This window comes from Myotis myotis, unplaced genomic scaffold (genome assembly GCF_014108235.1).
Source record: "Myotis myotis isolate mMyoMyo1 unplaced genomic scaffold, mMyoMyo1.p scaffold_m19_p_8, whole genome shotgun sequence".
Lineage (NCBI taxonomy): Eukaryota > Metazoa > Chordata > Mammalia > Chiroptera > Vespertilionidae > Myotis > Myotis myotis.
In genome coordinates, this window is record NW_023416390.1 from 30,945,264 (window position 1) to 30,958,613 (window position 13,350).

The following is a 13,350-nucleotide window of genomic DNA, read 5'->3' on the forward strand; positions in this document are numbered from 1 at the left end:
GATGATTAACAAAAAGTAAACAAATAAAAACAACAAATCCATATCCAAGGTAAGTGGCAGATATTTAAAAAAAAAAAAAAAAAAGTTACATTGGACACAAACCTCCAAGAACTAAAGCTTTACTTGATGAACATAGTAGTAATTATGTGAATAAATGTCCTGCTTGCTTTTTCCATTTATTCTTCGGTTATTTTGTTCTTTATGTTATTGCCAGGGAACAAAATAGTATTATAGAACTGAGTTCTCTTTGGACTTGTACATTTGTATGTAGATAAGGAGTCACAATGGTATATCCTATTTATTTCCTCTAGGTTTCCACAGCTGTTTTATCTATTACTGCCAAGGCTAAAAAGAAAGAAAAAGAAAAAGAAAAAAAGGAGGAGGAAAAAATGGAAGTGGTAGGTATAACTTGGTGGTCACATGAGTTGATTTATCCATCTCTGTATGATCTAGATTGTTCCTTAGTTGAATATTATTATACCGTACCCTTGGCTGCCTTTAAATAATTGTACTATTCCAAGTATAGACACTGGTATAATTTTAATTGGAAGAGACTTAGAACGTATATTTATTCATGGGAAGAATAGAATCTTTCATGGTACAAATCAGGAATGAATTCTTGGATGAAATGACAATTGAAATGGTCCACTTATAATATAGAGCTTTTTTCCTGATCTCTGCTGGTAGAAAAACCTCATCCTTTTAAACCAAGTTCAGTACCATTCTTACCCCCAAGCAGAGTTACCCTCTCCCTCCTCTGAGTTTGATATTACTTTAATTGTACCTCTATTATATCTAATCCTAAATACCTTTTGTACCTAATAGTTGCTCAGTAAACTTATCCAACGTTATTTAGTGATATGGAACAGAAGTGAACCTTTATTGGGCTATTTTTTAATATTTTCTAGGATGAGGCAGAGAAAAAGGAAGAAAAAGAGAAGAAAAAAGAACCTGAGCCAAACTTCCAGTTACTGGATAACCCAGCCCGAGTTATGCCTGCTCAGCTGAAGGTTCTGACGATGCCAGAGACTTGTAGATACCAGCCTTTCAAACCAGTAAGTTACTTATGGCCCTTAGCTATATACCCAAGGGATATTAACTCATAGGACAATATAATATTTATAGAAAAGGGTAAATCTCCAAAGCACTGGGGAAAGCTCTTAGCCTAATAAATCTCTTAGCAAAAGAAAGAACAGTATTACCCTGATAGTAAAACCAGACAAAGACCTCACAAGAAAAGAAAACTACATAAGTAATCAATGTTCATGCCTGGCCGTGTGGCTCAGTGGTTGAGCATTGACCCATGAACCAGGAGGTCACAGTTTGATTCCTGGCCAAGGCACAAGCCCCAGTTGCAGGCTCAATCCCTAGTAGAGGACATGGAAGAAGCAGCTAATCGATGACTCTCTGTCAACATTGATGTTTCTATTTCTCTCCCCTTCTCTCTAAAACCTCCCTTCTCTAAAATCAATAAGAACCTATTTTTTAAAAATAATCAGTGTTCATGGATTGGAAGATTTAGTATTATTAAGATGACAATACTCCCCAATTTGATAACAGATTCAACACAGTCTTTATCAAAATCCCTACTGACTGTAAAACTTAGCAGGCTGATCCTCAAATTCATATGGAAATTCAGGGGACCCAGAATAGCCCAAACAATGTAAGAAGAACAAAGTTGGAAGAATTATACTTCTCAATTTCAAAGATACTGCCAGAGAACAAAATAGTATTATAGGACTGAGTTCTACTTGGACTTGTAATAAAGACTATGTGATATGGCCTGGCTGGCGAGCTGGCTCAGTAGTTGAGTGTTGACCTATGAACCAGGAGGAAGTCACAGTTCAATTCCCGATCAGGGCACGTGGCCAGGTTGTGGGCTTGATCCCCCCCAGGTCAGGGACATGCAGGAGGCAGCCAATCGATGATTCTCTCATCATTGATGTTTCTATCTCTCTCACCCTCTCCCTTTCTCTCTGAAAATCAATAATATTTTTTAAATATTTTTTTTTAAAAAGATGTCTTAAAAAGAGTGTGGAGCTCTTGACAACAGGACCTGTTCCATTGTGTGTATCTTCATTTGTCACTAGTCTTCTCAGAATACAGAATGTCATATATCTAATTTTCTGTTTAGAAAGTTTGAACTTTCTTACCAACATATAACACATTAGTAAGCCTAAACCCTGTATCTATAAAAAGTTCTTTCCATATGTTGATTATATTGCAAGATTTGAGTTGGATTATTTCATTTCACTAAGCATGAAATAAGTAGTTGTAACCTGAAGCCAAATGTTTCCAAACTGTAGGAAGTCCTTTTGTGAACATGGGTATTTTCTTCCTTTTAGTAAAACATGTATTTCTAGTATTTGGTTGTTTAGAACAGCGGTCTCCAACCTTTCAGACCTTGGTCTGTGGACCACCGGTTGGTGACCGCTGCTTTAGAAGGTTTGAGTAAACTTTTAGGCCATAAACCGTGTACTCTGATTGTTCGTGGGTGAATATTGGTAGTAAAAGTAGGGTCTATTGCCGAAACCGGTTTGGCTCAGTGGATAGAGCATTGGCCTGCGGACCGAAAGGTCCCAGGTTCGATTCCGGTCAGGGGCATGTACCTGGGTCGCAGGCGCATCCCCAGTGGGGAGTGTGCAGGAGGCAGCTGGTCGATGTTTCTCTCTCATCGATGTTTCTAACTCTCTATCTCTCTCTCCTTTCCTCTCTGTAAAAACTCAATAAAATATATTAAAAAAAAAAAAAAAAGTAGGGTCTATTCATAAAATGGCTCCTCTTAAGAAAAGCAAACTTTTTAAGAGCAAAAAATCTAGATTAAAGTGTATGGATATGTGTTGTTAAGAGAAGGAAAATGGTTTAGAAATTTATGAAGACACATCAGTTCTCTAGCATGGCAGGCAGAGTTCTGATGAATAAAAAATCAGATTAGGTTGAACTGCAGAGATGCTTATACATTTGTGAATCATTTAGCTAATGTTCTTGTGCTTCTTTTCCTTCCCATTAATGTGCTTTGGTAGAAAATATGTTTTTTCCAGATGTGCCCTGCCACTGTGCGCTGATTTAATTACAGAGAGCAGCTTTCCATTTCCTTTCACACAGGCAAGCAAATAGAATAAGATTAGCACATCAGAGTATGGTGTTTGAATTTACCTTCTGCTAATAAGTTTGGGAGAGGCCTTAATAGAATGTTAAAATGCAGATTCTGTAGATTTGGGTAGGAACAAGTTTTATGCATTGCTAGCAAACTCCCAGGTGATAAGGATGCTACTGGTCCTGGACCACAATTTGAGTAGAAAGGCATGGTACTAGAATATAGAATTAGAATACCATATTTGGATAGTAAACATTCTCCTTGCAGTCAGGCTAAAGCTAGTACTGTGAGATACTATTCTTTGTTGTTGTTGTTGTTGTTGTTAATCCTCACCTGAGGATATTTTTTCCATTGATTTTTAGAGAGAGTGGAAGGGAGGGGAAAGACAGAGAGAGAGACATCAATGTGAGAGAGAGACATCGATCGGTTTGCCTCCCACACTTGCCCTGACCAGGGCTGGGGATTGAGCCTGCAACCGAGGTATGTGCCCTTGACCGGAATCAAACCGGGGACACTTCAGTCCTCTGGCTGACGCTATATCCAAATCAGCTAGGGCTGGTAAATACTATTCTTAAATTGGTATGCATTATCCAAACAGAGTAGTACCACTTGTTCTGCCTTCCAGAGCCACTGGGTTAAGTTTGCAAATACTCCTTATCCGTTATAATGGGCATTGACATTGCTTTCTTCATTAGGCCTCACTAACCCAAAAGAATAGATCAGGAAGATTAGCATAACACAGGCACAAATGCCAGGTTTCCTGACTCACCTAGTAAAGTGTAGTTCTAGCCCAGTTCTTGTTTCCAAATTATTCAGGCAATCTTAAAATACCATTTAACAAATATGCACTCTAGATTCTGGAACAACCTGGACTATGAGTAGAGCTTGTGCCTCTTTATTCCCTGCTTTGTGTTTACAGCTCTCCATTGGAGGTGTCATCATTCTGAAGGATACCAGTGAAGACATTGAAGAGCTGGTGGAACCAGTGGCAGCCCATGGCCCGAAAATCGAGGAGGAGGAACAAGAGCCAGAACCCCCAGAACCATTTGAGTATATTGATGATTAAGAACCAGAGGTGTGTGGAACAAAATTGTATATTAAGAGAAATCTCTTTATCAGTTCTTCAGAAAAGTTTTTTATGTGGGGACATTGTCTCACTTTTTCCCTTTCTTTTGTGCTTAATCCCTATTTACCTAAACAGTATTAAATAATTGCCCCCTCCCCTTTTTTATCTCTGCTTACAATCATAACCACCAATTCCTTTTTCTTTCTTCTTTGAATCTACCCTATAGTGTACTACCAGTGCTGTTCAAAGTAGCTGGTCTGCAAACTTTTTATAGGTCTGTGAGGAGGTAGAGAGCTTGCTTTAGGATGTTAATCTGCTCAGTGCTTCTTTTATCAAAACAGCCTTGCTTCCCCCTCAACCCAAAAGAAGTCAGCTAAACAAACAGTTTGTTAAATGATGGAGTTGATTTACATTGTGATGTAAGCTTCTTATTGTAGATCAGTTACAGTTTGTGAACCAACCATGGTTCATAGATTACACTTTGAGTAGCACAGGCCTGGACTTCTCACTGATTCTTCTCTCCCTTTCCTTTGGCAATACTTTCAGCACTAAAAGCCTTAACATTTATTTATATAGTGAAATTATTGAACATCTATTATGTATAAAACACAGTGCATATAGGTACTTTGGTGTCCTTTAGATTGTAACACAAAGCTTTGTCCGGTTGAAAAAGATTATTATTATGCCAGCATTCTAACAATGTTGGGGGACGGGAGGGTTTAGAGGCAAAAGTTTGGAATAATCTAATTTCACAAAATTGTCGTTCATATTTCCCCCTTTTTTTTGAATGGTCATCACATATTTGAAGATATATGATCAAGCTTCCTTAATTTCACCCTAGTTCAAATACATTGTCAGACAGATATTAATTTATTCAACTCTTTAAATAAAATAAGAACAGTATCATTGCCCGGCCAGTATGGCTCAGAGGTTGAGCATTGACCTATGAACCAAGATGTCACGGTTCAATTCCTGGTCAGGGCATATGCCTTGGTTACAGGCTTGATCCCCATTGTGGGGCGTGCAGGAGGCAGCCAATCAATGATTCTCTCTCATTACTGATGTTTCTCTCTCTCTCCCTCTCACTTCCTCTCTGAAATCAATAAAAATATATATTTTTTAAAAAGAACAGTATCACTTATTACAAAATAAAAATATATTTAAATTTAAATGTCAGATTACAGATCTAACACCATGAGTGTTATACACTGACTAGCAATTAATGAAAGCTTTTACAGAAATGTCAGCTATATATTAAAGCATAAACTCTGTCATTAGTAGGAAAATATATTCAAGCCTCTGAGAGACAGTTTGGACCTTAGAAAGAAGGTGATTTATGCTAACGTCCTTTCTATCTAGACTTGCTCTTGAAAATTTTCTTTCCGAGAATTTCTCTTTTCAGGAAATCTTGATGTTTCCTCAGCTTTCCCAGCCAGCACATGACAGTGTTACTACCGTGAGCACTCAGTCTCCGTATAACCACTCACGTTAGCCCCCTTCCTTTCACAACACCTCACTGAAGACCCCCCGATTAGGTCATTCAAGGCAGTTAGTACAAGATGGCTTAGAAATTTTTTAGTTGGAAATTAAATTCTTATTAGTTTTCAAAAGGATAAAATAATCCAATAGAAATGTGAAAATAGAGTCTATTGTAGCACAAACTGGCAAATGAGGACTGTATAGGCATGGTTAGGGGCTAGTTTTAGACTTCAACAGCAAGTCGTTTAAAAGAAAACAAAACCGTTTTTGAAATAAAGAATGACCCTAGCTTTGCTTCCCTTCTTCCCTCCCCCAGGATCTCATTGCTCACCTGAAGAAGGTTGTCCAGGTTCATATTGGAAATGTCTATGAGGAAATTCATGTTGAGTCCTGCTATTCACTGCATGTATCATTGCCTCTGCGCTGACCTGAAGAACCCTATCTCCAAGTCTTGGGTTGAAGAGAAGATATATGACTATTTAGTATGTGCTTTCACAGAACTTGGTTTTCAAATAAATATATTAAAATCTCCAGATGGACAAGGACTGTTTGTTTGATTTTCAGCCTGGGTTTTAAATAAATGGGCTTAATGCCTTTCATCACCACCACCACCACCTTCATGAAATGCCTAAACCGAAAGAGTTAAAACCTTGATTGCTAGGATGAATATGTATAACTTTTATATATATATACACTAGGGGCCCAGTGCACGAATTCGTGCACCTTGAAAGGAACTGTGGGCAGCAGTGGGCACAGGGGCAGGTCTTGGCCCACCCTCTGTGCCCCTGCCCCGCCCCTCCCGAGACGGGCCCTGGTCCCATGTCTGCTGGCAGCCCTGCTCCCACCGCCGCCACTCCCACATGCTGACGGCGCCAGCCCCGCTCACACCCACTGACTGTGCAGAGCAATTGGGGCTAGTGCCAGCAGCGGTGCGACGCCAGGCAGGACCACAGTTGCGTGGCAGCAAAGAATTTTCAGTAACCACCAAAGGTTCAACCCAATGACAGTGACCAGTGCCCCGCCTCGGTCTGGCACCCCCACTCACCTGCTCCACCATCCCACTGTGGCTGACGCCCGCCATGTTCCACGCACAACCCCTGGTGATCAGCGCACATAATAGTGACCGGTTGTTATGCTGTTTGGTCCATTTGCATATTAGGGTTATATATATAGATAGATACATTTTTTTTAAAGAATACTTTATTGGTTTTCAGAGAAAGTGAAACATTGATGTGAGGGTACAACATCGGTCAGCTGCCTTCTATAGCACACCGGAGATTGAGCCGGGGCATGTGCCCTGACCAGGAATCAAATCGGCAATCTTTTGGTGCATGGGACAATGCCCAACCAACTGAGCTATACCAGCCAGGGCACATGATTTTCAAATTTATGACAGTTAAACTATTTCATAGATTATTTGAAAAATAAGAGGGGTGGGGGGGAATCAACCCTGGTTCAGAGAGAGTGGAAGGGAAGGGGCAAGGCAGAGAGAGAAACACCAATGTGAAGAGATACATCACTTGGTTGCCTCCTGCACATGCCCCCACCAGGGCCAGGAATTGAGCCTGCCACCGAGGTTCCTTCAGTCTAAGGACCCATGCTCTATCCACTAAGCCAAATCAGTTAGGATTTCTTTTTTTCTTTTTCTTTTTTAAAGTATTGAAGGTGTGGATGCCATCATTTATTGAAGTCCCTTTAATGATCCAAGAGAAATGTAGTCTGCTTATGCAATTCAGATGCATTTTTTAAAAAATAATCATTGCTTAATTGTTTCCTGCTATTGACCTTGTTAAGAACAACATATAAATTATTCCGTTTCATTTAGCTACAGAATCTGATAATGTACCTTTTTTCTTTCTCCATTTCTTGTTTTTATTAATTGAGATATAATTTAAATGTAATTAAAATGGACACATTTGAAGTGTATACAATTTGATGAGTTTTGACAAGTACATGTTTGATTTTTATATTACCAGACCTTTCTTGGATGCTGAACTTTTGAAATAAGCAAGCATGGTCATTATTCTGACAACTCGTTTTCTTGGCATATGAAATGGATCTCTGATTTACTGGGATATGGCAATAAGAGCTAGATTTGAGGAGCAGGGGTTGATTGTGGGGTTTTTCTAACATTTATACATGAATCATTCTTTGCTCCAACCTTGATCCTTTCACTTTTTAGAGGAAACAAACTCTTGGGTAGGTTGATCAGCCCTAATACATTCGTCTACTACAGCTTCGTTAGGTCCAGGTCTAAAGGTTACTGATCCCAAAGGATGGCTCACTCATTGGTTAATTTCATTGTGTCCCCTTCTTTGTAAAGTCCTTGTTTCCTCAGTATCAGATGATTCTATAAAAGAGATTATCTCATTTCCTAGACACTTAATTAGTTATGTCCTTCCTGTTCAACCTTCCTGTTCAAGCTTCTAGCATTTCAGACAGAGTGATCTCTGACATTTCCCCTAATATATGAAATGTTTAAAAAACAGAAATCTCAATGATGTTATTGTCCAAAATTGAGTAGTCTGGAAGAGGTGGTACATTCACTGGCCTCAGGCCAAAGTTATTAAATTCAGTCCAAAATAATAGACTGCACTTCAGGAGCAGGCAACACTAGTTCCTAGTATGCAGTGCAATTTAGAATTTATATTTTGGTCTAAAATCATGAGGCTCTAGCTTTAAAAAACAAGCTAAGGCCGTAACTGGTTTGGCTCAGTGGATAGAGCATCGGCCTGCGGACTGAGGGGTCCCGGGTTCGGTTCCGGTCAAGGGCATGTGCCTTGGTTGCAGGCGCATCCCCAGTGGGAGGTGTGCAGGAGGCAGCTGATCGGTGTTTCTCTCATCGATGTTTCTATTAATTTCCCTTCCTCTCTGTAAAAAATCAATAAAATATATTTAAAAAAAAAAAAACAAGCTAAAAAGAAAAATGACTACTTGGATCAGATTATGATGAGACTCATGGGATTTTTTCCCCCTAGATTTCCTAGGAGTGCATAGCACTGAATGAGAGCTAACTAAGAAGTAAAGAAGTCCAAAGTGAAATAAGTCATATCTGAAGACAGGATTGGAGCTAGAATTGACACATTCTATAGAACAGCGGTTCTCAACTTGTGGGTCACGACCATCGAAAAACACATACAGCATAACAGATATTTACATTACGATTCATAACAGTAGCAATATTACAGTTATGAAGTAGCAACGAAAATAATTTTATGTTTGGGGGTCACCACAACATGAGGAACTGTATTAAAGGGTCGCGGCATTAGGAAGAACAAGAAAGGAGAATGGCTGCAATTACTCCCAATGATGTCATTGTGGCACACTGTCAGAATTGAAGCCTTGTGGGATGCACAGATGGAAGGAAATGGTTTGATTTCTTGGATTGGACTTAATCCTGGAATCGTCTTTCTACTACCTGTCTGTAAATAAATGACTGCTGGCTCTGCCTTTTAAATATTCTTTCTTGGCATTCATGACAATTTTTTTCCTTCTGTCCCTGACCCCCTTTGTTTAACAGATTGAGTAAATATTTAGCTTTATTTGAGCACTAGAGGCCTGGTGCATAATACTCATGCACTGGGAGTAAAAAGGTGGGGTGTCCCTCAGCCAGGCCTGTGCCCTCTTAAAGTCCAGGACCCCTCAGGGGATGTCCACCTGTCGGCTTAGGACATCCCTTGAGGGGTCCTTAGCACTTCCTCGGAGGTGGGAGAGGCTCCTGCCACCACCGCTGCGCTTGCCAGTTGTGAGCCCGGCTTCTGGCTGAGCGGCACTCCCCCTGTGGGTGCGCACTGACCACCACGGGGCAGCTCCTGCATTGAGCATCTGCCCCCTGATGGTCAATGTGTGTCATAGCAACCAGTCGTTCCGGCGTTCGGTAGATTTACATATTAGCCTTTTATTATATAGGATTTCTTTGTGCAGGGGTTCTTGGGCTCTTTGGCAGGTCCCACTCCCTATGACTGCTTTTTAACTCTAGCCTTCTCAGAATTTGGTCTTGGGTTTTCTCATTCTGCCCAATCTCCAAGCAATTTTGTCCGTCCCACACCTTCGTTCACTGTCTTTTTTATTATTATTATTTATTCACTGTCTTTATGTTCATGACTCCCAATCCACATCCCTCCCATATCTTCATCTGAGCTGGCTGCACATCCAACCACTGGGCATTCCTATTTGGGCTGCCTCTAGGGCAGTTATAACAGTGTATCCAAAGCACATCCAGCCTATTTCTCCCCCTTGGGGCTAATGACAACCCCTCCATCTGGTAGTCCACATGAGAAACAGTATTTACCCTTGACTCCTTTCAAATATCCCCAGTTCATCCACCCTCCTCCACTGTTTGTGCCCCTAGTTCAAGCACTTAATTATCTCCCTTTAACTTGACCCACTTTAATCCATTCTCCAAAACTGAGCTTTTTAAAATGCAAATCATATGAGTCTCCTGCCTAAACTCTCCCAGTGGTTCTTTGTTGAATAATGCCCACATATGTTGCTGTGTGTGCAAAGTTATTCAAGGCTTTAGTTGTTGCTTACCTCTCCAGCCTCCCATTCCTTCACTCTCCTCCCACCTCCTGCTCAGAACCACTTCCACTTCCTCCAAAAATCCATTGTCATCTCCTAGCCTTTGCACATACCATCCCCTCTGCCTGAACTACCCTCCTCTCTTCACTCCCACCTCTCCCTCTAGGTCAGTGGTTCTCAACCTTCTGGCCCTTTAAATACAGTTCCTCATCTTGTGACCCAACCATAAAATTATTTTCGTTGCTACTTCATAACTGTAATGTTGCTACTGTTATGAACCGTAATGTAAATATCTGATATGCAGGATGGTCTTAGGCGACCCCTGTGAAAGGGTCGTTTGACCGCCAGAGGGGTCGCAACCCACAGGTTGAGAACCGCTGCTCTAGGTCTTTAGGTCTCCATTTATAGAGACTTAGAGACTTTCTCCAAGAAATCCTTCCCAGACTCCCCCACCAGAGCTGGACTAGGTTTTTCTGCCTTCCCAGCACCCAGTATTACTCCCGATTGTTCCCGTCACCATATTATCATCTCTTGCCTAGTTGACTTGCTTATCTTCCTCCACATTAGCCTTGCTCACCGTTATAAGCCTAGCACAAAATGTATGATCACATATTCATTGACTACCTGTATTGTCCAGAACAGTGAAAGCCACAAGTGAGCACTAGGAATAATTGGAACAGCCCATGAGTGCGTAAGAGGTGATTCATTCATCTGTCTTCAAACCTCTTCCCCAGGGGTCTAAATGTCTCTTCCTATTCCTCTCCTGCAGTGACTAACACTTCTCCTGAGGACTGTTTTTCAATTGGTTTTACTCTTTGGAAACCCTGGCTTTTCTTTGTGTGTGTAGGCAAGATCGTGTCTCTGAAACCTGACATAAGATGAGAAGAGATGAGCTTGGGCAAAGAAGATTTTATGGCTTTGTCCCAGACCCCTCTCCCAAACCCCTTATCTTCTTCATAAATGAGACAACACTTCCACTTTCTACAGGAAATCCCTTAGAGCAGCGGTTCTCAACCTGTGGGTTGCGACCCCTCTGGCGGTCGAACGACCCTTTCACAGGGGTCGCCTAAGACCATCCTGCATATCAGATATTTACATTATGATTCATAACAGTAGCAACATTACAGTTATGAAGTAGCAACGAAAATAATTTTATGGTTGGGTCACAAGATGAGGAACTGTATTTAAAGGGCCAGAAGGTTGAGAACCACTGTCTTAGAGGGTGCTTAGCTTGATTGTTCCTAGAGCTCAAGTTCCTTTATACCCTCTCATTTTTTACAGTTAAAAGCTTAAGGGCCCTTCTAAGCCAAGCTGCATAATGGAAAGATAGTGAACTTTGGTTCACTTGTTCCTTAGTGGTTTCCTCATTTGTACAGAGGAAATGATGTCCACCTCAAAGTTGTTGCGGAGATCGAATGATAATAGCTAATTATTACCTGCCTACTATGTGCTGGACACTGCTAGGAATCACACATGTTGATGTCCTCATTCCTCACAACTACCTTAAGAGGATAGTGCTATTGTTTGAAATAATCTATGTTTAAGAACCTAACACTTAGTAGGCATTCACTAAATTTTATTTGAATCAGAATGGTATGCCCTAACCCCTCATTTCACACATGGGGACACTCAAGAGTGACCTCTTCAATATTGAAGGCCATTTTTTACATTTGTGTTTACAGTTCATCTTTGCATTAAGCTGGTCTCTGGCCTCTTTTCCGGCCTTGTTTGATCCAAATTGGCAACAAACAAATGGCAAATAGCCATTTCTTTACCTATCCTATACCCACACTCTGCTCTAAGTTAGTGTCTTCCTCCATACTCCTAAACCATATCAGAGAGGGATTGTCAACAGACGCAGTATTTCCAAACACCCACAGCCTCTACAATAGCCGCTGTTAATGGCATCTACCATCTGTTTGCTGGGATCTGTGCAGTTCCTTTGGTGCGTGCACTGTTTTCCAAATCAAAGTTATTTATGTGTAATAAAAGTGCATCCGGGAGGTAATTGCCTTCAAGACCTTGGGCATTACACAGAGCCGGGATTTGGCAAAGAGTGGGACAGAGATAACGAATTTCCCATTGAGCGGTATTCCCATGACCTGGAGCGAGCAGCCTCTGACTTGTGCCAGGATCTCTCAGAAGCCCTGATTCATGTTTGAAAGATGTAAGAGGTTTACAGGCATCCAAGGCTTTCTGCATATGCTGGGTATGAACTAGTCTCTCCAAAATATAAGGGTGGGCAACGGGTCCCTAAGCAAGTGCCTTCCTTTGTTCCTGGATAAGAAACCAGGTGGGGCCCTGACCAGTTTGGCTCAGGGGATAGAATGCCGGCCTTTGGATTGAAAGGTTCCAGGTTCTATTCTGGTCAAGGGCATGTACCTAGGGGACATGCAGGAGGCAGCAGATCCATGTTTCTCTCTCATTAATATTTCTAACTCTCTATTACTCTCCCTTCCTCTCTGCAAAATCAACAACAACAACAAATATATATATAGATATAGATGTAGATATAGATATAGATATATAGATATAGATATAGATATAGATATAGATATAGATATAGATATAGATATAGATATAGATATAGATATAGACATAGATATAGATAGATATAGATAGGCCCTAGCCAGTTTGGCTCACTGGATAGAGCATCGGCCTGGGGACTGAGGGGTCCCAGGTTCGATTCCGGTCAAGGGCATGTACCTTGGTTTCGGGCACATCCCCAGTAGGGGCTGTGCAGGAGGCAGCTGGTCGATGCTTCTCTCTCATCGATGTTTCTAACTCTCTATCCCTCTCCCTTCCGCTCTGTGAAAAATCAATAAAATATATATTTAAAAAAAAAAAAAAAAGCCCGGTGGGGGTATTCACTGACACCTCACTGCCAGCACCCAGTCTCCTCCGAGCAGCTCTCAAGCACGTATGACACATGATTGGCACAGCAATTTGTTGTTTTCTAATGGTTTCCTATGTGTGTAGGATTTTCCTTTTTCAGACAGTCTATAAATATAAGCTCAACAGCAAGCCCCAAAGTATCTCCCAAAGAGCCTGCCAGAATGTTTGATAACGCCTGCTGGTTTCAAATTAAATAATTGCTTTAGCTTGGGGAGTCTGGTGATGCCCTTGATCCTGACTTACTCTTCTCCATGGCACTTATATGTTTGTTTATTGTCTGTCGCCCCCTATT

The 13,350-nt window shown here is 41.0% G+C and overlaps 1 protein-coding gene across 4 annotated transcripts in view; it reads left to right on the forward strand.

Moving 5' to 3' along the window:
• PSMD1 (proteasome 26S subunit, non-ATPase 1) overlaps nt 1-6,184 on the forward strand; it is an 87,205-nt gene extending 81,021 nt beyond the window's left edge. For all 4 annotated transcript variants that reach the window (XM_036320905.1, XM_036320906.1, XM_036320903.1 and 1 more), the window contains 4 exons: nt 312-398; nt 909-1,055; nt 4,017-4,172; nt 5,959-6,184. In XM_036320905.1, the coding sequence (XP_036176798.1) occupies nt 312-398; nt 909-1,055; nt 4,017-4,163 (381 nt within the window). In that variant the 3' untranslated portion in view covers nt 4,164-4,172; nt 5,959-6,184. The remainder of the gene's footprint in view (nt 1-311; nt 399-908; nt 1,056-4,016; nt 4,173-5,958) is intronic.
• Nucleotides 6,185-13,350: the final 7,166 nt, after the last annotated feature.